This window comes from Rhipicephalus sanguineus, chromosome 4 (genome assembly GCF_013339695.2).
Source record: "Rhipicephalus sanguineus isolate Rsan-2018 chromosome 4, BIME_Rsan_1.4, whole genome shotgun sequence".
In the NCBI taxonomy this organism is placed as follows: Eukaryota; Metazoa; Arthropoda; class Arachnida; order Ixodida; family Ixodidae; genus Rhipicephalus; species Rhipicephalus sanguineus.
Genome location: NC_051179.1, coordinates 8087750 through 8113166, shown reverse-complemented (window position 1 = coordinate 8113166; position 25417 = coordinate 8087750). Strand labels below are relative to the sequence as shown.

Sequence of the window (25417 nt, the reverse complement as noted above, 5' to 3'; positions counted from 1 at the left end):
CAGTTGCCAGGAACACTTCCCTGTCGTTCCTCTGCTTATCAATGCTTTGCTGTACCTTTGCACAAATGGACACCAGCTTATGAGGAGATGAGAAAACTACGTCAACGCCATATCTTTTGGCCACGTTTTTTAAACCGTGTGCCACTTGGTGAGTGTACGGTATCACCGTGTACTTTTTTGCTCTGGCGGTCCGCTCATCATTTCCGACGTCGTCTAGTGAGCGCTGTTTCTACAAAGATGAACGCATACCAACTCGCTCAAGCTTCCATTCTTATGCTTTTCTACTGCCTTGCACGCGCACGCTTGCACAATGTGAATGTAGCTGAAGCATACAAATGCATTGCACACTCGGTGTCCAGCAAATGAATGAATGAATGAATGAATGAATGAATGAAAATATTTAAATAATAAATAAATAATAATTAAGGCAGCTTCACATTAGTGGAGCCAAGCCTAAAGGAGGTGCGGAGCTGGGTCTTTGCTTCCATTCATGTCTCTCTTTCTTTCATTTTCTCTCTCATCGGTTTTTTTCTTTTCTGTCTCTGTCTATTTCTCTCTTTCTCTCTATATGTATTTCTGTGTCTTTCTCGCTTTTTCTATCTTTTTATTTCTTGCCCTTCTCTCCCTTTCTCATTATTTCGATGGTATACTTTTTCTCTCTCCCCTGCTACTTTCCTCTTCCTCCTCACCTTAACTTCCCTTTCCCGCCAGGGCTACGCTCTGATAGTATGCCTGCGTATGCGAGTGGTTACGACGCTCGCCTTCAGATCGTGGGGACGCGGGTTCACCAAGAAATGTTTTTCGGCAAGAATTTCTCTCTTTCTCTGTCTATCTTGCCCTTTCATTCTCTCTCTCTCCGCGTCGTTCTCTCACCCATCCGAGTTATCCCATCCCACGCCTGAGAAATCGGCGCACGAGCTTTGGGAACGAAGCAGAAGATGAACACGAGAGGAAGAGAGAGCGCGTGCCGATTCGTGATGACGACAGTTCGCGCTACCCGGCTCAACGAAAAGCTTAAAGACCAACTCTTAAAAAAAAAAAGAAGACAACTATGAAGGCTTCGCTGACTTTCGTGGAGGTGGAATAAGAGCCCTCCTAAGGACTACGGTTAGAATCTATGCGGAGGATTCTACACACACCAGCTAAATGTGGAGTTTGCGAAAAGTTGATGCAAAACCCGCCTTTCGGTGGTCGCGGGATGCGCGCTGAGACGCTTGAAAGAAGATGAAATACTGTGTTCCCGGGACGGCTGCCACCTACAAATGAGACGCTTACTTGGACAGCTCCCAGAGGAGTTTCTGCGTGGAAATCTTGCAAAGCTCGTGTTCTTTATAAATCGATGCCTGGCAGCATCACTATGTCCAGAGGGTGCACGACCAAGCTTGAGACGAGCAGGCTGCCTTTTTAAAGAGCCCCTAAACCACTCCGAGTGGGAAGAGCTTCTCCTCCTCGCCACTTATTTCTGCAGAAAACAGGTGGACAATGCCAGCGCAGCGTTGAGCCGATCAGGTTGTCGGGTACGTGCTGTTTTCTCGCTGAAGCAGTCGAACACGCACGAAGCGAAGCGAAATCAGTTGAGCGCATGCTGGTTAAGCGGGACGAGGAAGGCATGGTAGGAGACAACTCGGGACTCTAGGACGGCTTGGTGGTCTAGCTGGTATGCCATCTAATACAGGCTGTTCTTTTTTTTTAGACAATACACATTTTAAACAAAAAATCTATGACAGTCAGGCTCCTGCTGTTCTCGCAGATGAACTCTATGCCGAGGCGGAAATACTATTCCGCATCTTAAAGGACATCTATGCAACAAATCTACAAAAGCTTTTTAATTATTGACTTGAGCGTAGTTGTTGATATCAGAAAGTTCCAGTGCCGGCCAATTTGAGACATACTCGTTTTTTACAAATATTTGCAACTTTCTTGATATCACGAAAGTTGCACGTCCTTCAGCATCGAATTTTAAGGGCCATATCGAAACTGACGGCGCCCGGCGCGCAGGAAACACGGCCTCTTTGTTACGTCAGACCGGAACTACCGATTACAGGGAAGTTACAAAATTTAAATCAAAGCGCGCGAAGTAGAATCTGGTCACAAAAATCGGCAAGCGTTCCGGAATACGCAAACATTCTGAAATACACTGCGTGCAACTTTTGGGATGTCTAAAAAATGAATATGCCATTAATTGTGATGCACCACAACTTTCTAATATAAACAACTGCACTGAATTGAATAAATGAGAAGTTAATTGACGAGGCTTTGTTAATTAGTCGTGACAGTGTCATTTCAGCTGCGGCGGAGTATTTACCCTCGACGTGGCCAGTTCGTCTGCGAAAAGGGCAGGAGCCTTACTGTCACAGAATTTTAAGAGCGGAGCTTTTGAAGCTTTTCGTTGCGCCGGGTAGTGGGAACAGATACTATCGTCATCATGAATCGGCACGCGCTCTTTTCGTCCTCTTCCTCTCCTCCACATTCTGCTTCGCTTCCGAAGCCCGTGCGCGGATTTCTCCGGCTCGGTCTGTAAGAACCTTGAGAGGAGAGAGCGAGTGCAGAGAGAGAGTGAGAGAACAAAGGTAGAAAGAAAGGGGAAGCAGGCGAGAAATAGAGAGACACAAAGATAGGAAAGAAAGAGAAATAAACAGAGACAAACAGACAGAAACAACAGAGAAGTAAGAGAAAAAGAGAGAAACAAAGCAAGAAAAAAGAGCAATACAAAGAGAAACAAAGAAGGCCGCCCAGCTTCCTTCAGGCTTGGCACCCTTAGCGCGAAGCTTCCTTAATTTTTTATAACATGGTTGAACCCTCGGTCATAGGAATCGGTGTAACACGAAAGTAAACTTGTCTTTACAGAAGTAGTTCAATGTTTAGTGTACATTCATATAAGGGAGCTTGCACAACGTCTGTTGGTGGTTGGCAGCTATAGCACCGTTTAACGTGGATGCACCCACATTGACGCTTGGTAACCAGTGTTGCGGAGTTGCCACTCGGGAATTGGAATGACTCCGGGATCATTCCACCTTATCGCGACCTCGGAATGGATTGGGGACAACGCTTGGAGGAATGGAATGGGAATGGAATTAAGCGCCTTTTGCACGGAATGGAATGGGAATAGAATTACGTCTTTATTCCAAATATAGAGCGCGTTTGCGTCTACGCGCTGTTTTTCAGTCTTCAAACTATTAACAAGTCAGAGCCTCGAATTTAATAATAAAGCAAAGAGGGTATCGGGGAGGAACGTATTTTGCTACACCCTTAATTGCTACTACTGTAATATCATGCTCAAATTAGTCATGTAAGCCTGAGTACATGTTTTTTTTTTTCGAAATCGATGGCGACAACGCATTCTCTAGGTCCACCTTTAGTTAGCCAGAGCCAAGGGTCGGCGTGGTGTAAAGGTGTGAGCTATCCGGCATTTTATGAAAGAGAAACCGAGGCACAAGTTAATGTACAAACAAATGCATTATCCCAGCGGATACTGAAGGCAGAAACAAGCTATCCCTGCGCGTTGGTTCCCATTGATACCCCCACACGCAAGTGGCGAATACTCTATGGGCAGCCTGATCTTTATCTAACGAGCAGTTTAGTACCTGACACACGTAAATAACCTTTGCGGCAAGGAAGACGTTGCATACCTGCGTACAGGCGAACGCAGAAAGTTCTCACCACATCCGTGCTTGTGAGGCGCGCTTGACAAGCGTGAGTGCTGACGAGCAGTGCGACCCAGTGTTCCGTATTCGATGCAAAGGCACAAGGTGCCTGAGCGGCGTACTTTTCCAAATAAAACAAGCAGATCTAGAAGGTTTTGTTCCCCATTAACCAAATCTTGATCTTCTCCTTCATGCGTTCGAATGTTGCGGGAGCATTGCAATATTCACGACCGCTCCAGACGCGTGGCAAAACGGCTTAGTCTTCTTGAACACTACTTTTGTCAGCATAAAAATACGCTGTCTTCATTTTAGAATTTACATATTTAAGCTTAAACAATATTAAAACATCACCATTCGTTCAAACATGCTGACCATGCAAATACTACAGGTACCGGGAGAACTGCCCCTATGGGAATTAGTAGGGTGGTTGTACTGCACGAGATATGTCACCAAGCCACTATCCCTTGACCTTAGTATCGTGTTTTGCATACTTTTGCAGTTCTTAATGCATCTGATGACATCAGTTTGATGCGGCATTCATTCTTAACTTGATCAAACTATCAAGATGACTTTCCTACGTTAAGGAATTACAGGAATGGAATTCGACTGCCCGGCCATTGCCGGAGTGGGAATGGGCGAAGTTCTTTCATTCCGGCGAATTGCAAGGAATGGAATTGCGGCAAGTTTTAATTACCCGGTATGGAAGTGGAATGGAATGGAGGCACCCATTCCGCAACACTGTTGGTGACACAAAACCATCCCGACGACCAACGTCCATGATCAATGATTAAACAAACCTTTGTGGTAGCTGTAGTACTTAACGGCGAGACCGTAATCAGAGAAAGCGTTGTGACAACCGGAAGAACGTCGCTGATTTGACGCAGAACTTGGGCACCGCATGTTAAAGAGTTATTGAACACCACGGTGGGACTAGACCGAAACGCAACACGCGTGGTGTCTACCCTCTTTTTCTCGGGGCGAGCGTAAGCGGGGAACCTGTTGTTGCAGCCGGGTGAGGAAGGCGCGTGTCACGGAGCTATTTTATTAGGATGGATGCTGTGAGCGAGGCCGAGGTTGGGCTAAAGTCTCCACCTCGCGGTGTGTTAAAGTGTTGACAAAAAAATACGGCAGATGCCACGCACTGTGGGAATCGATGTAATGCGAAGCAGCCGGCAGAGAGCTGCTACATCGCCTTGTTTGTCTTGGAGACAAGTGAAGTCATTCGTGCCATGGCATCTAGTCCACCATATATCGCATGTTTGATATGCATGCATGCATGTACAATCCGGTATATGCCATGCTAATGAAACGTATACTCTGGAATATACAATGCATGACCTGTCATTTATATTCATGACGCACACAGGTGTCATGTCATACCAATTTTGGTATATATCCAGTTAACAAAACGGCCGGAAGCGCACCATGACAGTGTCACGTGAATGATGTCGTACATGACATGCATATCATGATATTCATGTTACCACCTCTCATTTATGTTCGCCATACAGTCTCGTCGCGCAATACCAATTTTGGTGTATATCAAGCGAGCGAAATGGCCGCGAGGGCACCATGAGCGTGGCATGTAAATTATGTCGTACATGACTTGCATGTCATGCTTTTCAAGTTTCCACCTCTCATTTACGTTCATCATATAGTCTCGTCGCGCAATACCAATTTTGGTTATATCAAGCGAGCAAAATGGCCGCGAGGGCACCATGAGCGTGGCATGTAAATTATGTCGTACATGACTTGCATGTCATGCTTTTCAAGTTTCCACCTCTCATTTACGTTCATCATATAGTCTCGTCGCGCAATACCAATTTTGGTGTATATCAAGCGAGCGAAATGGCCGTGAGGGCACCATGAGCGTGGCATGTAAATCATATCGTACATGACTTGCATGTCATGATTTTCATGTTACCACCTCTGATTTACGTTCATCATACAGTCTCGTCGCGGAATACCAATTTTGGTGCATATCAAACGAGCGAAATGGCCGAGAGGGCACCATGAGCGTGGCATGTGAATCATGTCGTACATGACTCGCATGTCATGATTTTCGTGTTACCATGTTTCAGTTGTGTTTGTCATACAGAAATGCCTCGTCATACCAGTTTTGGTATGTATCCATTCATTTAAGCGGCCACCATGAGCGTAGCACGTAAATCATGTCGTACATGACTTGCATGTCATGAGTTTCATGTTACCACGTGTCAGTTATGTTCGTCATACTGAAATGTCTCATCATACCAGTTTTGCTATGTATCCATTCATTTAAACGGCCACAAGCGCCCCGAGACCAGATAATGTAAATCATGCTGTACATGACATGCTTGTCATGATTTGCACATTAGGACCTGTCACTTGTTTTTGTCATACACTGTTGTCACGCCATACCAATTTTGGTATATATAAAATTAATGAAACGGCCGCAAGAGCCCAAGACCGTGGCAGGTAAATCATGCTGTTCATGACATGCATATAATGATTTTCATGTTATGACCTGGCATTAATGTTCGTAATACGTTCATGTTATGTCATACCAGTTTTGGTATACATCCCATTAACAAAACGGTCAGGAGAGCTCAAAGTCGTAGGCGACTAGATAGATAGATAGATAGATAGATAGATAGATAGATAGATAGATAGATAGATAGATAGATAGATAGATAGATAGATAGATAGATAGATAGATAGATAGATAGATAGATAGATAGATAGATAGATAGATAGATAGATAGATAGATAGATAGATAGATAGATAGATAGAAGATAGATAGATAGATAGATAGATAGATAGATAGATAGATAGATAGATAGATAGATAGATAGATAGATAGATAGATAGATAGATAGATAAGATAGTAGATAGATAGATAGATAGATAGATAGATAGATAGATAGATAGATAGATAGATAGATAGATAGTAGATAGATAGATAGATAGATAGATAGATAGATAGATAGATAGATAGATAGATAGATAGATAGATAGATAGATAGATAGATAGATAGATAGATAGATAGATAGATAGATGGGTGGGTGGGTGGGTGGGTGGGTGGTGGGTGGGTGGGTGGGTAGGTAGGTAGGTAGGTAGGTACGTAGGTACGTAGGTAGGTGGTAGATAGATAGATAGATAGATAGATAGATAGATAGATAGATAGATAGATAGATAGATAGATATAGATTAGATAGATAGATAGATAGATAGATAGATAGATAGATAGATAGATAGATAGATAGATAGATAGATAGATAGATAGATAGATACGCCTCAAAGTCGCAGAAGTTCGCTAAGAAATGCTTCGCATTCAAAATGCACTTCTCCTATGGAAACCCGCCGAACGGGACGGACGCGTAGCAACGACGCCTTGCAGGAGCTAATCGAGGAGGCCACGGTCATAATTCATTACTTCAATTTACGCTTCCAGACGGCGACACTATCCCGCCGACCAAGAGAGGAAAGTGCGAGATATAAAAGGCCAGTTTGTAAAATCTTCTTCATCGTGGCCCAGTGGATAGTGTGGCCGGCATAGTTGTCGCGGACTGAGAGGTTTCGACGCCCGTAAGTTTTTCTTGGCCTTCTGGTCGCGTGCATTTTTTCGACGTCATTTTCATGACGGAAATGCGTCACTGAAGTCTTAGTGGACCCCGGCATAAAACACTTTCGTATTTTAAAAAAAGACACCCTGTATATGATATCTCTCGCACATGGTCCAGTCAAGTGCTTGTGTTCTAATGACGTCACGTGAATTACCCTGCTGGCGTCACTTAGTGCGCCGAGAGGATGGGAAACGCCAGGAGAGAAAATAACGCGCATGTTCATTCGGGGATTGTTTAGGGGCCCTTTAACCTTGCCAGTAAGTGCTTTGCAGTCGGACTACTGAAGTCAGTCTGATTTTCTGTGCTGACCACCTGGAGAGGTCCGTGTGTGCACAGAGCTGTCTGAAGGAAGTCTGGCACGTCCGGAAGTGGAGCAAAAGTTGACAGTGCCATGCCGGCTGTACTCGGGTCTCGCAGTCCAAGCTGGTTGTAGGTTAAGCCCGTGAGGGAGCATAGCTGGGCGCCACAGCGAAGTGAGACGGCCAACACAAGAAAGAACATATTGGAAAGTTAACCGTTTGTATAGCCGCAGTCCACCAAGCGATGCATCACAAAGTGGCACGTTGAAAAACATGAAACTGTGATGGTGGGTTGAATTTGTGGCGCTTGTTCTGAACGTCTAAACGCGTTTAATTAAAACGGGAAATTGGATGGCATTGTCTCATGCCGTTCCCATCGGCAGAGGCCCCCGCAGTTGATGGCAAACGCAATAATTGAGAGGGAGTGGCGAGGAAAAAAGAAACGTGGCGCAGAAAGAACAGGCATCGCGCGGAAGCGCTCTTTATAGTGGCCCTCATGATGGATGCTGAGTGTGAGCCGCCCCGTGCGTGCTTCCTTTCTATGGCGCAATATCTTTGCAGTATTTCGTTTCACGTTACACTTGTTCATTTCTAGCCCCGTCCCTGCCCCTTTGAATTGTCCTTGCGTATCTGCCTGTTTGACTTGGCTGCTGCTATCGGTGATTTTATGTTCTTATCTGCTTGTCATTGGACGCAGTTACGTTCTCTCGAAGAAAGCAAGAAAACTTTCCACTTAAATTCCAACTCATCAGGCGGTCTGGTCCCTCTTATATGTTGGACGATCATAGCCGACCGTGTGCTGCGTACATTATTTCTACCTCGAGTGCTTCCCAGAGGACATGGTAACCTCCATGTCTTTCCTTTATTTCCATTCGACTTGCAAATCACGTTTTTCGTTGCTTATTCCTTCGCCGCTTGAGATATGGGCTCTTCGTCGCTCTTCGTCGGCAGCCGCTCGTCACTATCTGTCCTTCAGCACCACCAGAAAGCGCTGTCCTCTATGCAGCCGCTTCGCTGTATTCCAAGAAATGAAATAAAGATACTACTTCTACTACTACTACTTCCAGAAAACGGGGCAAACGTCGAAGCCAGGTTTCACTTAGTGCCCGCAGTTGAAAGAGAGACTCTGTATTAGAAAAGCGGGGATTTTTGCCGGCGTTCATGTCTCCATCTTCAGCCCTAGATGCGCTTGTTGCTGACTATCTTCTCCGTAAAACTACACAGTAAAACAACAGACAGTGGCAGAATAGACCGAGGCCAAGAAACACGTGCAGTCAAGAGCACGATTGCTTAAATAAAGCAACGACTTTCTTGTTTGGTGTGCCTAGTTGGCCGCACCTGTAAGGCATCATTCACATATCGTACTATTTCTGTGATCGCCCCACAGTACTCTGTGCGCCGATCGTGCAGCCAATAGCAAAGTAAGGCTCTGTGGTTAGCACAGGCTGACACGCTCTCCGGAGTACGCTTGTCGCTGAACGCAAACTGTTAGCTCTTCGACACCCAAATATTGTCTGTGTATGGCTGATGCAGGTGCTATGGTTAACGGTCTTCGAGATTACATATCTCCTCCTTACTTTCTTCCTGAAAGAACACCACATGATATTTCAGTCGCTGCCAAGTCACTGCGCCGATAATGCTGCTCGATCAGCTCTTCAAGGACACAGGGCAGGCGAATACCCCTAGCAAGGTCTCATGCTGCTCGCCAACTCGGAATGATCGCACAAGATATTGCGCATTCTATTGGCATACTGCAAGTGCCCCAAACAACCGGTACCGCCACCTGAACACTACGTTTTCAGGTGCCAGTTGGACTCTGCCGAATAGTACTTTTCCGGTTACGGTTTCACCACGTCCTTTTGCTTGTGGTATATTGATGACGCAGCATCCAAAAGACGCAAACACAAGTGCTGTGTTTGCGTCTTCTCTGTGTGTTCGTGAATGTGTCTATTACGCGCTGTTTCGTCAATATCATGACTTGCCAACCAGCCCATCAGTGCATATTAAGTAACTTTTCCTTTCGCATTGGAACGGCTGACAGCGCTCTTTGTGACAACTGTTGTAGCGAGGAGACATTACAACACATCATCGGCGACTGTGCTCGCTACAATGGCAGACACGACCACATCGCAATCGCTTTCGCTCGCCTTGACCACAGACTGACGTCGGCAGCAAGCATTTAATAATGTCGTATCAAAAAAGATCGTGGATGAAGGCGACGAAGGCACTGTTTAAATTTTTGCAGACAACAGGCTTGCACAGGCGGTTACAGACAAATTGCGATGTCGTGATGTTGAGGCTTCCATCCCTGCCGTGGCAGTGGCAATTCGATGGAGGCCTGATGCAAGAGGCACCCGTGTATTGATATTTAGGTGGTCCAAGTTTCCGGAGCCCTCCACTACGGCGTCGCTCGTTATCATGGTTTTGGCACGTAGGACCCCAGAAGTTATTAATATTGATGTCGTGTACTGCATGAGGCGAACGGGCTGCGACGATGTGTGTGTGTGCTCTTTCCGCTCGTGACCTTCAGAGAGAGAAATAGATGAAAAGGAAGAGGCAGGGAGGTTAACCTGGTGCGAGCGACCGGTTTGCTACCCTGCACAGGGGTGGGGATATAGGGGTCGGAAAGAGGACAGAGAGAGAGAGAGGGAGATAAAATAAAAACAAAACAAAAAATGCGCACATGCACACACTTGCAGAACGTCCTATCAGAGCCGTTCGATAGACCGGTTGAACGCAGAAAGCGCATTAGCGCCTGCACAGCCTTCTTCTGTGACTTTAAGTGTTGTCGGTGGCGCAGGATTCTTTCTTCCGAAAGAGTTCGGTCGTCCAATTTGTCAAGCGCGTTGCAAAGCGACTGTCTCTGCGAACAGTACTGTGGACAGTCGCGCAGAATATGCTTAATTGCTTCATCACTTCCGCAGTGGACGCAAGCTACAGTGTCGGCCATGCCTATGCGGAACGCGTACGCATAGGTAAATGCGACACCCAACCATAACCCGAACAGAAGGGTAGCGTCACCTCGGTGAAGTCCTGGGGAATTCGAAGGCTGAGAGTTGGGTCTAGGGCATATAGTCGTGCGTGCTGGAAGTGTGGCTCGTTCCACGGCGACGTGGTGAGTTGGCGAGCAAGCACGTGGAGCTTCCGTGCAGCGTCAGTTCGTGACCTTCAAGATGCCCCATCCCCAATGTACGACGGCTATTCGCAACACCCTGGCACGTCCTCCTGCCTTATAGTTAGCGGCTCTGTTCGCTACAAAACTGCGCAATAAATAAAAAAAGAAACATCAGATGCCACATAAGTATATGCTCCCTGTAGCAAAGCAGGCACTTAAGACGCGCCATTCATTTAGCATAGCTTGCGTGGTGGTCTTCGTGCGCATCGACCGCGATCACGGATGGCTGGTCACGTGCGAAACACGCAAACATGACAACTTTGCTAACGTTCTGGAAGGTGGTATGTCAAAGTAACAGGCTGGCCACGTGTACCCTGGTATGCTAGCACCCTGGGGATACTATAGTAATGCTGTTATTGGGTGAGCCGGTACAGGTGAACATCATTCTCTGCTGCGAGAACGAGAACGCAACCGATCTGTTCGCTGCCAGTTTCCACCCCTTGCGCACGCGTCTCAAGCTCACCGATTCTCGTTTCGTTGACGACGTGACTTCAATCAAGTCGGATCGAAAGAAGTTGTTTGCAGGAAGTCGGGAATTAAGCTGCAGTGTGTAATGCGTGCCTATATAGCAGAATTAACGAGGAGCCGGTTGCGCCGTCACGGGGTCTCTATATAAAGTTACTTCGTAATTACACTCAAATGGTCGGCGGTAAAATGTGTTTGCAAGCGCTGTGTAAACACGCGACAGCAGAACTTCACATACGTTATGAAAGGTGACGAGGAAACAATTATGAGCGCAGGTTATTCCTCTCTCGTTTGGCTTGGTTTGTGTGCCTGATACGACGACTGGGCTATAAAACCGACACTTGCACTCAGCAGGGCAGGAACCTGATGGCGCCAACCCGCGCGAGCGCCAGAGTTTATTAACGACGAATTTTGCAGGCCCTTTCTTTGTGACGTCATGAAAGAGCCGGGCGTGGTGAGTGCGGCGAGCACGTGTTTGTTCATGGAAGGTGCGGTGAATGCAGCCGAGCTTTATTCTTGCTGTGTGCTTAAGTGCCGCACGAATGTTGCACAAACCACATGCTTTGTGACCGCATTCCATGGGGCACCTTTGCGATGAAGGCTGAGGTTAGCGCAGAAGATGCAGATGACATGCAGATTACGCTACCGAGCCGTAATTAAATATTTATTCAACGTAGAAACGTGGACTAGTTGGCGATACCTTAGACGTCCGAACAAGCGCAATGTGACGCTAACTACTGACGCTGGACATGAACCGAACGGAACACGCTTATTGCGTGGAAGCATACACTGTAAACAAAAAAGAAAAATTCGGGAGCCCTCCCCAGTCGGGGAAAAGGCGCAAGCGAAACTGGCTGTGGCGTGACTGAATTTCTTCCTTTCTTTAACAGTAAGCAACATTAGCAGATGATGATGTGCTTGTCACGAAGCGTTGTTCGCGCGAATACATGCACCGTGAACGTCTGATGCTGTCACAATAATTAGGCGTATATCGGGAGTGTAATCGCGCATCTCTGCTTATTACAGCGAAAGCTGTTATGAGATCATTTCACCGGCCGTTTTTGGCGCCGTAGTTGTCCGCCGCCGCCGCCGCCGGTGTCCGTAACCAGTATCGCTCGAAATAAAGAAAAACGAACTAAGAAAGAAATTCCAGGATGGAACGAGGTTCGAACCTGGGCCCTCTGCGTGGGAGCCCAGTATTCAACCTCTCAGCCATGCCGGTGCTTGGAAGTGCTTTGCAAAAAGGTCCTATACAGGCTTCATGTCGGGAAGGAACTACATTAGCATATGCAATATAGCGTGGTAGAAGAGTAAAATAAGCACCAAGCGTTGCACAACGCGAATTCTGTAACCAGACGTCACACAATGCGAATTGCGCAACGAGTAGGTTGTTGAATGCTTCCAACCCATTACACTGCCATAATTCTTCATCGTCATCAGGCACAGCATCAACAAAGCGCGCATAATGCCTTACATGCGTTTAGCAGGTACCAACGCTCTCCGTAGAATGACGAAAAATGGCACAGTGCCTGCTGGCCTACTTCTCAAAAATTACAGTGACTTATAGCGTAGTGGGTTCCTCGCAAGTGCACCTGTATTGGTTGCCTAGGAAGCCTATAAGCGCATGATCCACTACCTCGGGGTCTCAGTAAAGTTCTTCGCCCCCCCGTCTCTCTCCCACGTCAACGTATCTTATACAGCATGACGGGAGAGGGAGAACAGCGACCGGGCGTCACCCAATACAAATTACATAACTGGTGGGCCGTTTAAAGATTCCAACCCCTTACAAAGGGCTGAGCCATAATTCTTCATCGTCATCAGTCGTCGCGTCAACAAAGTGCACATAATGCCTTACAGACGTGTAGCTGGTGCCTCGCTTCTGCGCAGAAAGACGAATAATGGATTAGTAGGTGCTTCTCAACTTCACAAAAGTTGTGATTTATGGCGTAGTGGGTACCTTTCTAGTGTACTTGTATTGTAGCTCCAAGAGAGCTTAACGGGCTCTAGAAACGCCGCTCTTCCAGCTTTCGCTGTGACTGTGCTGCGGTTTCAGCGCAGGCCTGGCGTTTTTTTGGTCTCTTTTATAGCAACCATAGGCGTGCGCACCCCATTAGGAACCCTGCGCAGGCCTACAATAAGAACAGCGGGCAACCTTCTCTGGTCATTCTTTTCTCAGGGCTGGTATAGTGCTTCACGCAATGATGAACACGAAATGTGTGAGAGTTTATTAAGTTGAAAAACGATTCTCACACGCGAGTCCTTGTAGCGGGCCCCGCCACGGTGGTCTAGTGGTTATGGCGCTCGACTGCTGACCCGAAGGTCGCGGGATCGAATCCCGGCCGCGGCGGCTGCATTTTCGATGGAGGCGAAAATGTTTGAGGCCCGTGTACTTAGATTTAGGTGCACGTTAAAGAACCCCAGGTGGTCGAAATTTCCGGAGCCCTCCACTACGGCGTCTCTCATAATCATATCTTGGTTTTGGGACGTTAAACCCCAGATATTATTATTATTATCCTTGTAGCGGTAAACGTTTATTTGCCAGCGAACGAGCGCAGGGACCAGTTTCTGTGACGGCCCATAGTGACCAATACATAGCACGTGGCTTGGCGGAAGAAAACAAGCTCCACAAATAATGCGGGAGCCAACATGAATACACGGAGCAGCTATTTTGCAGAAAGCGGCACAGCGCAAACAACGCTTGGCCACGAGACGAATTTCGCAGGCCGTGCAAGACGTCCGGAAGTGGCAACAGCCAAGGTCGAATCGCTTTGGTCTCCTCAGCACGCGACGTTCTTTTCTGGCGGTTGCGCTTTGCGGCATGCGACTCGCGTTTCGTTTCGCCGCAGCGAGAGAACTCTTTCGGTCGGGTTCTTCCAGAGAAGCACTCGTCGAAGGCGACGCACTACTCAATCATACAGTGCGCTCGCCGAGCTCGATCTCGTTGCTCCTCCCTCATGTTCTGCACTCCACGTGGTGTTGCACTGCCTGCGGCCCAGCTTTGACCAGGAGGCGATGTCATGTGATGACGACACGTATTTTTGCGATCTGTGACGTCAGCTGATAACGTGAAAACTAGCCTTTCCCTCTGCACACGGCGCTAGCTCAGAGAAGGTCACGCGGGTTTTGTATCACTTTGTTCGCCTGCCGCGTTTCGCTCGAGGTCGCCGCCGAAACAGACACTTCGGGCCTTTTAATGCTTAATGTGGATCACCAGTAGCGGACGCAGAGGAAATTTTAATGCAAACTCTCGTTGCGAACAAATAGCGTTGCCCGTGCAGCAGTCGTCCATCGTTAGCCGGAGAATGACGAAAGGAAACAAAGAGGACCTGTTAGTCTAGCCTATAGGTAGGAATGAGAGCTGAGAAGGACACGCCATCAGTGCGAGGCACTGGCGGCTCTCCCGTGCGGCTACGACTGATCCGGTGAAGAACTGCACCAATTACTGCATCGCTTTCCAAGCCTGTGAAGGGTTCCCTCTTATCGTAAAGCGTTCGGTTTTGTGTCGTTCGTTCAATATAAAGAACATCAGGTGACATGAAATGACCGCAGACACACAACGCAAGTACTCCCTTCACGGTCGCAAGCCTCTTCGCCAATGTGGTTGTCACAGATGCAGACATTGAAATAAACAAAGAGTATGCTTTCGTGAAAGCTACCCTGAACAGAGGCGGTCCAGTGAAGTTCACTCAAAGCGGGAGAAGTGCGGTGGAATTTGCAGCGTTGTCAATGGCTCACGTCTATTAAGGCAGCAGTTGTAGGCGCTCGGGTTGTTCCGCGATGTCTTGGTTTGAGCACGTAAACGGGGGCTTCTCGCGGCGTCTCGACATCGTAACTGTGTCGCTACCAGCCCGATTATTGTGAACCGGCCGTCATGGTCTCAATAGCAACTGACAAAAACAGTGTCTGTTTTCTCTGACTTGCCTCGAATACCATCTGTTCTTTCAGCCTGTGTCGTAACGCCGACTGCTTACTGCGAACCGTAGAGTTGCAAGAAATTCCATCTTTCACGGTTGTGCTTGCAGGAGGCTTTACCAGGAAACCGCCCTGTTCTGCCGTATGTGCTAGCCTGTGGGACACTCTGAACTCGATTCTCACAGTGTTGACAGGCCGGGATAACAACAGCGCCTAAGGTGGCGGACACATGGGTATAAACGCGTGTTCTTCGCCCATCCTCTTCGTTTGCAATGTCGCCTGTAATGGAGCCGCTACTGAGTGACGGGACTTGTTTGCAATGTCTGGAATGGCGTACCTTGCGGCTGTCGTAGGCACCGCCGCGGAGGTGACAGTGGTTCTGCTGCGAATACAAGTGCCTACTGAAGGCAGTCTCAGTGAGCGGAAAAGAGCTCTGAATGTGTTGCTTGAAGTCTCTGAACCGGTAAAGCGGCAACATAATGCCTAGGAATTCCTGATAGAGCTTCAATGTGTTCTGCCCGCGATAGCGCGGCTGCTAATTAGACAGCCCTTAGTCCGCATGTGCGCACAACTGCTTAAATGGTAGTGTTCAATGTGCTATTGGGTGATTTATGATGTAACCATGAGCGTGTAAGATCCGGGTAATCAGCGCTGCTTTACCGCTGGAACTCTTGCCGGTTCAGTCCCTGGTGATACCACAGAATGATTAATAATAATAATTGTTGGGGTTTTATGTCCCAGAACCGCGATATGATTATGAGGGACGCCGTAGTGGAGGGCTCCGGAAATTTTGACCATCTGGTATTCTTTATGGTGCACCTAAATCTAAGCACACGGGCCTCTAGCATTTCGCCTCCACCGAAATTAGATACCACAGAATGAGTACTGTGAGCTTGTCAGCCGTGATGTGTGTTGGAATAGGATGGTTTCTCGCGATCATGATTGCCTCACTAGTCGAAGTGCACCCTGATTGTTCTAGACACATATGCAGTGCCTCCCCTTGAGGACTTCCGGTAGTGCGAATACTCGTTTTGCAATTCTTGGCTAAAGTCAGCAAGCTGCAGCGAAAAAAAATCCAGCAAGACAACTCTGCACAGCTGCATCATATAACCGTAGCGACCTTGCCCCAGTTTTTCCGCACACAAGCTTTATTATCAGAATCAACGAAATAATAGTGCCGAACTGTTGGGCTGGAGTGCTATGCAGGATGGCCCGAGCTTCCCGGGAACAAGAGTTTGCTCCGAGCTCGTACTACGGCGGTTATGATTGGAAGACAGTGCGGAGCGCGCGTTTGCAGCATTGATAAAAACGGCTACAAGAACTAGCATGGCGTCACAAAAGCATGTGCGGTATTTGCGGCGGTTTTCAAAGGAACGCCGGGTGCGAACCGTCAGCGCCTCCACTCAGTCAACATTTCAACGGCGCAGCGACATCAGCGTGATTGTCGTGCTATCTTTTTGCCAATTGAACAACGCGCCTCCCAAAGGCGTGTTCGTGAGCGTTTGTCCTCTTTCGGGCAAGTTCCTTCGTTCCACCTGCAGCATGGAAATTTCCACTCTCGAAGGCAACAAGGTCGCACACGCAGCACTCTCGTGCAGCTTGCTTCGCTTCTCTCGAATATTACAGATAAATGAATGGACAGGTTACTGCTATACTTACATTACACGTCTGAAGATTTTTCTGCAGTAACGAATCGGTAGAAACAATGTCTCCACAAACAAGTAAATAGTAACACTTCTCGCCGCAAATGCCACCAGGGGCGCTTGCTTCATGGCTGTGAGTGGTACGTCGGGAGCTCGGTGAAATTGAATGCGAGACATCGTAGCCACGTGACGATATAACCTTTGATTGTTCGTGCGTGTGTGCATAGTATGTGCGATTAAGCTCATACATGAATCGTGCCGCTCGCTGGCGTTCCGGCGTGAGCACTGATCCAGGGGAGTGAAACTTCTTATACCATCCATGGAACGCGATATTCGATCGCAGCGCCGGGCGAACGCCTGGTGTTTGGGGGCGGTACTAAAACATGGCGGCGCATTGCAGACACGCACTGGGGGATGCCATCTTGTTGAGGACTGAGGATCGAGTGGCCGGAAAGGGGGGGGGGGGGGTCGATTTAGCGCCAAATTCAATTGAGATGCACCAGCAAGCCAAATTGAGCGCGGGGAAGGTATTCAGATGGCGAGCTTCTTCCTATTGCGCAACCCGGCGCATGATCAAAACGGCAATCTTTGCGTTCTGATTCATGAAGGTTTGCCCATCCACCTATTTTTGCACCACTTATTCTAAGTAATACTTTGTTTTATGAAGTCGAGAGTTTGGCGGAAACCCGCCTGGCCGGGGAAAGACATAGACGAAGGAAACACAGCGCCGACCAAAAGTAAAAATATATTCTTAAAAAGACGTTTCGGCTCCCACACGGGAGTCTTGTTCACAATGAAGCATGTGCAGCAAGTTCGCTTACTTATAAGGTTGTCTAATCACATGTTTGAGGCAACGGGCATACACAGGCGGAAGATTACCACAGCTCTTGTTCAGCGTGTGCGCAGTGGTTTGAATAAACAACGATTCGAGATGAAGCCGTGGAAAGAGTTTCTTTTCCGTGGCGATGACGGAAGCATCTTCCCAGTTAATCACATGGCCCGTGGACACAACATGTTCGACCAATACTTTGTTTTGTTTACGTGTATACACATAAATTAGACAAGAATAAAGAGCAGAGTTTGAATGTTTTATTGCCTAAACGTAGCATTCATACAGTAAAAACACAACTCCCCTGCAGGCGGGTCACTTCCGCCTGCAGGGGAGCACAGGTATGTCGGTCGCATATATTGATAGGTGAACTGTCTTGGGTAAAATTTCACGAACAGAGTATAGGGCTCAACGCACTCAGTTGCGCTTGTTCGTTCTGCATGACGAAGACGCACTTTGAAGACACGGACAGTGTGTGTCTACTCTGTGTCCGCGTCTTCCAAGTGCATTCCCCATCGTCGTTATGACAGGTTTCAGTAGCGCGCCCTGTGGGTTACCGCCGTAAATGAGTGGACATTTTGGCCATTTTCGGTCTGCAAAAAAAGTCACAGTTTCGCCGCAACGGCGAAGCAATGAATGCGATAGCAATAAATTGTAATGTAACGCGAAGAACGGAAAGCAGCTCGAAATTGCCAGCGCGTCGCTCGAGCCCAAAGGACGCACGAAAAGAACGCATACAGGACGAGCGCGAACTAATGCGTCACAGCTCGACACTTTAAGTGCACTGCTCAGACATAAAGCAGGACGCACGAAACGAACGAACAGGTACACACAAGACGAGCGCGAACTAATTGTCACAGTTGTTACTTATTTCTGTTTGGACAGCGCGCTCCTTTCGCAAACGCGGCCGCTGCAGCGAGCGAAGCGAAGCACCCACCGGACGCCCCTTCTTTCCTCGAGATAAGCGCACGAAAGCGACCACGCCCTGTAGAGCGAAGAGCAACAGCGTTCGCAGGAGCGGGGCGACGATCTTTAAAGCGTGCCACACACAGGCACGTCGCGCCATCTATGTGGCCACTAAGAAAGCTTGCTGAATTACATGGTGTATATAAATAGCTCGCCGTTAGCAGGCTGAAAGACGGTGCTGTCGTGGCCTAACGTATAACGCGGCGTTCTGCAAAGCGAGAGGTCGCCCGTTCGATTCCGCGCATCGGAAAGAATTTCTGAATTATTTTTCTTTGTGGCTTTTCTATATATATACATACTTATACATATACGGTGAATGACGGCGACGGGGACGGACATTTTGCAGCCGAGACTGTCCATATAATTGCTATCGCAATAAAATTGCGGGCAGTTTGCCCTAAGTCGCGCAAACCTTGGCACAGGGAAGCACAGACCCGTCTCCGCTCGTACTGCCGGTCGACCGATACGTCTATAACTTCGAGATGCGCGGCTTCCTCCTCGGGAGTACGCAGCCAGGTTATGCACTATAGAATGGAGGTTGCGCGCGATGTCTCCGTCGGGGGGCGTGGCTTAGCTACTGCGGATGCGCGGCTTGGCCAGGTCGTGCGGTATCTGGTCCCTTCTAGCAAACTGCGTAGCAGACGGGACACAAAGAAGGAACGAAAGAGACAGACTGCACTCGTCTGTCTCTTTCGTTCCTTCTTGTGTCCCGTCTGCTGCGCAGTTTGCTAGAAGATGAAACCTTACCAACTCGCCCAGCTTTCGACGCTTGTTACACATATCTGGTCCCTGGACGACACGATGCTTGCTTCCTTTTTCTTTCCGTCTTTTTTTTTCTCTGTGTACTTCTTTCTGCTTCGTTGATGTTCTCTGTCTTTTTATTTCTGCATTTATTTCTCTCCTTCTTTCTGTGCTAAGCCTTACTCTCTCCCTTCGTTCTTTCCATCCTCCTCACCATCACATCTCCCAGCCTCACGCTCACTTTCCTTTGCCACACCCTTGCTACATTGTATTATGCAAGGCTACGCTATGCTCTGCTAGCATGCCTGGACAGCCGAGTGGTTAGGACGCTCGCCTTAGGATCGAAGGTACGCGGGTTTGAATCCCGCCTCGTGAAGGGTTTTTTGTCGGCAAGAATTTTCCCTTTCTCCTTTTTTATATGTTTCGTTACGTCTCACTCTTTGTTTCTCCCTTTCTTTCTTTCTGTACTCATTCTCAGGTAGCCGCACAGTGGCACATATCCGTTAAGATGATGATAGCTTTGTGCGATCGACTTACAACGAACGATTTGCTAAATAGCTTCGTTGTTAAAAGAAGGGCCTTCTCGTAAAAAAGTCGTTGATCCCCTGAAGTATTCGACCACCGATTCCTAGTTTCCATTGACTACATGATCATTTTGTTTGTGTGTGATTTTTTCTGTACTCTTGCAAGTTGCTTGTTGTCCATTTTCCCGAAACCAATATATTGAAACCTTTTGAGAGTGTCTTGCTCTCGAAGCTGTCGCGAACTGCGGAGGGACAGTGCCCTTGGCCAGGCTTGCTTGCATTGATCCCTTGATCCTTCAGTGAGCTCTGCATTCTGCTTATTGTAAATAAAGCACAGCTGCTACTACTGCGTAGTGTGCGACATTATCGTATGCTCCGTTCATGTCAATAAATAGCATGCGTGACATGCTCTTCAAGCACTTTTGTTCGGACAAACCTTGTCAAGTCGGAATCATGTTATGAGGTCATCATCCACGTTGGTACCTACTGGGCACCCAAGTGTCCACTCACGTAGACAACAGGCGCACAGGCGGAGCGATTTCCGGCCAGGCTAACCACGCTGCGGCGATGTCATCACCACAGCAAGGGTGAAATGGCGACTATTGGAGAGCCGCTACTCTGGCATTCATTCGTGGAAAAGGATCGCATGACGTGCGGTCACCAAGGTTTCATCGAGCGGTGGTGAGCAGCCTCGTCAAAGACCGGCACAGGAGACAGCGCTTGCTGCGCACCTCGAATGGACGGGTGCTGAAAACGAGAAATACGAAGAGTACGTAATCGGCAAGACGGCGAGCAAATACATTTGCAAGCCTTCGATCGAATAAGTGAGATGTGGATGTTTAGTGCTTCGGTGTCCACTTGTGTATAATATCTGTTCTCTCTTATGTGGCGGCTCTGTCGGTACTACGTGCTGCTTTTCGAGGCTTTTTAATTGCCTTCAACGCAAAATGAACTGTACTTGCTTGTCATTTATAACGTTGTTACCTGACGGCGCAACCAAACATTGCGTAGAGGGAAAGTGGGTCGAGCCGCGGTGAAAATGAACGTTGAGAATCAGCCAGATATGCGTCGTCCACATAATGTGGCATTCGGGCAAGACACACGCTGGTTTGGCCTGCGTCTCTCGCTGTGTCCGGCACTGACTCGGGCCACGAAATAAACGCCAGTGAACGAAGATTCTTTACCTAACATAAGGGTGAAAGGTGTCAAATGAAAGAAATTGCGGTCATGATGAGTAATAATTGTAGCATAGTGCTGAAAATTATCAAATGAAATCATTGAGCAAAAGGGTGAATGCACTGAATGTTTTAGCCGCAAAATAACAATTAGTCTTTTATTAGGCTAGCTATGTCAAAAGATACAGTTCAATGGAGAATACCTCAGAATGGCGCAGGAACCACTAGAATGGCGGAAGCTGATAACGTTTGCGAAGGCAAGATTTTTTGAGTACCTATATGCAACCTAGTGCTAGCAAGCGCAGCGAGCTCCCTGTTCATAGCGTGGTCGATAGATTTCGCGTTATCCAAACTGCGCACTATGCTCTGGAATGCTGGGGATTTCACAAAGTGCCCCAAATTGTCCATCGTAGGTTTGGTGGCGGTAAAGAAATGTCTCTACAACTGGTCGACTCATTAAAATATAGATGCATGCGTTAGCCAATCGCGAGCCGACTTAGTGAATTGAGAAAAATGGAGTTTGAGAATGCGTCACCTCGTGTTGCGTTGCAGGTACCTCAACCAATGGCTGCTCACTTTCTCGCCGTTTGCTGTGTGAAAATAACTCGCGCATTTTTTGTCTTTTTCAGATTGACCCAAAGATAGCGTTCCCGAAGCGGGCACACCCAAAGGTAAACTCTTCTGCCTATTCCCCCGGAGAAGGATACACACGCACAGTCATTGCCTTCTTTCACTAAAGTTGATTTCATTATGTTGCCTCAAAGCCAAGAAAATACGAAAGAAAACCATGGCATACGTTGTTAGGCTTTCTTTTAAAGAGCTCGTCTTTCTGTGAACAAGCGCAGCAATGGACATTCGAGGATTTTCAGGCTCCGACTGCTTGCGACTTCTCTTGTGGGAAAAGCTTTCGCACCTGTGATGTTCCTGCTGCTTCGCTTCCCGGATGGCAGACGTGAAGATGTGGGGTTTATCCTGCAGAAGCGGCACTGAATTTAAGCTGAAAAGCGCACTTCCCTACAAAGTTGCCGGAAAAAGGCATTGTAAAAAGCTTCATCCCTCGGTGGCTGGAATCGACCTTCGCCTGTTATGCTCTGCGTGTTTGTTTCATTTCACGGTCGACATCGATGCCGCCTTTGTTGTTAGTTTCCTACACAACTGTTAATATTTGGATAGCTGGACTCGTGCCACGTGTATGTGGTAGTCACGTACGCGCTAAAGTTGACTAATCGTACGAAACTATGGAAAATCGGGGGTCAACAGAGGACGGATGACACTCCTTGAAAGCACGCTTCCTCGCATTACGACTGCTAGCGCAGAGAAGCCAGCTTTAGGGCGCCAACTGCGCCCTCGTTCTTTCCCGTCGCCCCTTCTAGCGAACGGGGCCTTACAGTGGCGTTAATTATGCACGCTCATTGTGATTTATGACTGCCAGGGCCACCTAGAAGGTAATTACGTTTCTCCCGAAACGCGACGTTTTCAGAGTGCGCATTGTTTCTGCCCTCGGCACCTCCTCCGTTGCTTCGAAGACTGGTTAGCCACTCTTTTAATGATAACTGATGGCTCAGAATGAGCCGGGCACTGTTTCTCCATTTTCCTCGTATGCTGCCCCCATTTCTTTTTTTCTTTCTTTTTTTTCTTTAAAGCTATATCCTAATTGTCCTTGAAACTAAGTGCGTTGCTAGACCGTATGAGAAGCAAGAGGATGGCTTCGCAAGCCTTCTCTCAGTGTAACATCCATCTGAACACTTCTCATTTGTCGAACACTGTGGCGGCCTCTACGGAATGGGACGGCGTATTTTGCTCACGTGAAACATCCGTGGTCTACGTGGTGTTTGTTCGCTACCGGTCAGGGTCGAAAGCAATTGCTCAGATTAGTGATGCTGCACGCTGACGACACGATGGTGCAAGCAAGTAACTGCTGCTGCTTGGAACGTGTGAGGATGGGGGGATCGGAATGCAGCGGATTGTCTTCTGCCTGTTGTGTATGAGTTTCCTTTATGAGTTCTCTGCTTGCATCGCTCCGAAATGAAGCGCTAGTCCCACTTGTCCTTTCACTGCTTCAGTCAAATTCGCGCTGCAGAGAAAAATGGTGCATAATCAACCAGCCCAATCACTTGCGCTACCACGTTAACTGCGCAAGAGATCGACTCATAAGAGCGGTGCACAAGTCCTAAATCGACGCTGATTCTTTCCGGGTTATGAAAAAAAATCACCGACGATTATGACACTGCCTAATGCGAATTGTGAGTGCTGCTTCTTGTTACGGCAAGGTCAATTGTGTTTCAAGTTCTGGCTTTCCGCAAGGTATGGACTACGCCATAAATAATAATTTTGTGAAGTAGGACATCACCCACTAGGCCATTATTCGTCTTTCTGCTGATAAGAGAGGAACTCGCTACACATCTGTAAGGCATTCTGTGCACTATGTCGATGCATGGCTTCAGAACGGCGCAACAAGGAAGACGAAAAGACGAAAGATCACACGAACACAAGCGCCGACTCACAACTAAAGTTTATTCCATATCACAGAGCAGATTTATACACCCACGTGGCTACACACAACGCAAAAAACAAAAGAACAACCAAAAGCCAAAGCACGTTAACCATTCAGGTACAACATTTCTTTATCCTGTAGCGCAATTGAGGGACAGCTGATGCAAGAATGTTTTTTACTTTGAATGTACCATGAATGTTCCAGTTGTGCTACGAATGTGGTTCACAGTCTGGCGTTGTCTTGCGGCTATGCTTATGTAGGCCAGACGGGCTGATGTGTTAACGTGAGATTAACGGAACATGCGGCCAACCTACGTGGTGATAGTTTTTCGCACATTTCTCAGCACTGTCAGAAGTGCGGATGCGCGCCTCAGTTTAGCCTCACAAGCATTATTTCAAGGCATCATGATAACACGACTCGGGAAATAATCGAGGCATGGAACATTCAAAGTAAAAAACATTCTTGCATCAGCTGTCCCTCAATTGCGCTACAGGATAAAGAAATCTTGTACTTGAATGGTTAACGTTGCTTTGGCTTTTGGTTGTTCTTTTTGTTTTTTGCGTTGTGTGTAGCCACGTGGGTGTATAAATCTGCTCTGTGATATGGAATAAACTTTAGTTGTGAGTCGGCGCTTGAGTTCGTGTGATCTTTCGTCTTTTCGTCTTCCTTGTTGCGCCATTCTGAAGCCATGCATCTGTACTAACTCGCCCAATTGTCAGTGCTACTCACTATGTCGATGCTGCATGTGGCTGATGACGATGAAGAATTAGGACTGAGTGCTTTGCAGTGGGTGGGACGCATTAAACCAAACGCTCGTTGCACAATTAGCATTGTGTGATGACTGGTTGTTATTTTACTCTTCTGCCCCGCATATTACATTGGGTTAACGCGATTCCTTGCCCGATATGACGCCTGTATAGGGTATTTTTGCAAATGAATTTCAAGCACCAGCGTGGCTCTGTGGTAGAAAACACGACTTCCACGCAGAGGGTCCGGGTTCAAATCCAATTCAATGCTCGTCTTTATTTTACATTTTATTTTTTTATGTCTATCGGTTAATTTTTCATGTCTGTCGGTTACACCACCGACGGCGACGCTGCTCAACGCAGGAACGGGCGCCTAAGAGCTGCGTTCTAAATAAAAGCTTATGCGCCCTCTACGCAAATGTTTGCTTGGATGAGCAGCAGCATGGGTGTTACATAACGCAAAGATTTCTGAGCAGTGCCGCTTCTAGATCCCTATTGGATGAAAGCCATACTTCGCTTACCAGCCTTTTTTGCCGACGACGCAGAAAGAGGTCAGCAAAAAGCCGTGCCACTAAAAGGTACCGCACGAGCGAGTATTTTGCCCAAAGCGCAATAAGTAATGGGGGAAAAGCAAAAAGCTGCAAGGAAATCCATCTCAGTTGATGTCCTGCTCCGATTGAGCTAACCAGGATGCCCTCAGGTGGCAGCGTGAGGCAGCGGATCACTCGACAAGCACGTCGACGCTGAATATTGCTTTCTTTCTGAAAAATCCGTAAGGATTTCCTTGTAGATTGGTGCCACAAACGGGTGGTTGTCATTCTTTTTTTTTTTTCCTTCTAACTCTACGGCCACCTTGCGGAATTCCGCTGAACTGACTTGCGACTAATTATGAGCGAAAACACGCCCATATCACTGAAGGTTTCCCCCAGCTTTGTGCAAGAGCTGAGTGAGAATGGACATGTGTTTGTTTTCATGCGTTTTTTCTGGTCGAGAATTCTGCTAGTAGAGAAGCCTTACTTCATTATTCAACTCTGCTGCCTCGGTGGCACAGTAGTTGCGGTGCTCGGCTGCTGTCACGATGGACGCGGGTTCGATCCTGGCTGCGGTGGCTGAATTTTCGATGGAGGAGAAAATGCCCGTCTACTGCGCGATGTCAGGGCATGTTAAAGAACCGCAGGCACTCCGGCGTGCCTCTTA

The 25417-nt window shown here is 47.6% G+C and overlaps 1 protein-coding gene across 5 annotated transcripts in view; it reads left to right on the top strand.

Annotated features, from left to right (window-relative positions):
* LOC119389336 (RNA-binding protein Musashi homolog Rbp6) overlaps positions 1-25417 on the top strand; it is a 705926-nt gene that overhangs the window by 276434 nt on the left and 404075 nt on the right. The window contains exon 5 of one of the 5 annotated variants that reach the window (XM_049414392.1): positions 21610-21651. The exons of the other annotated variants lie outside the window; for them this stretch is intronic. Within the exon in view, the coding sequence (XP_049270349.1) occupies positions 21610-21651 (42 nt within the window). The remainder of the gene's footprint in view (positions 1-21609; positions 21652-25417) is intronic. 5 annotated transcript variants of the gene reach the window in all.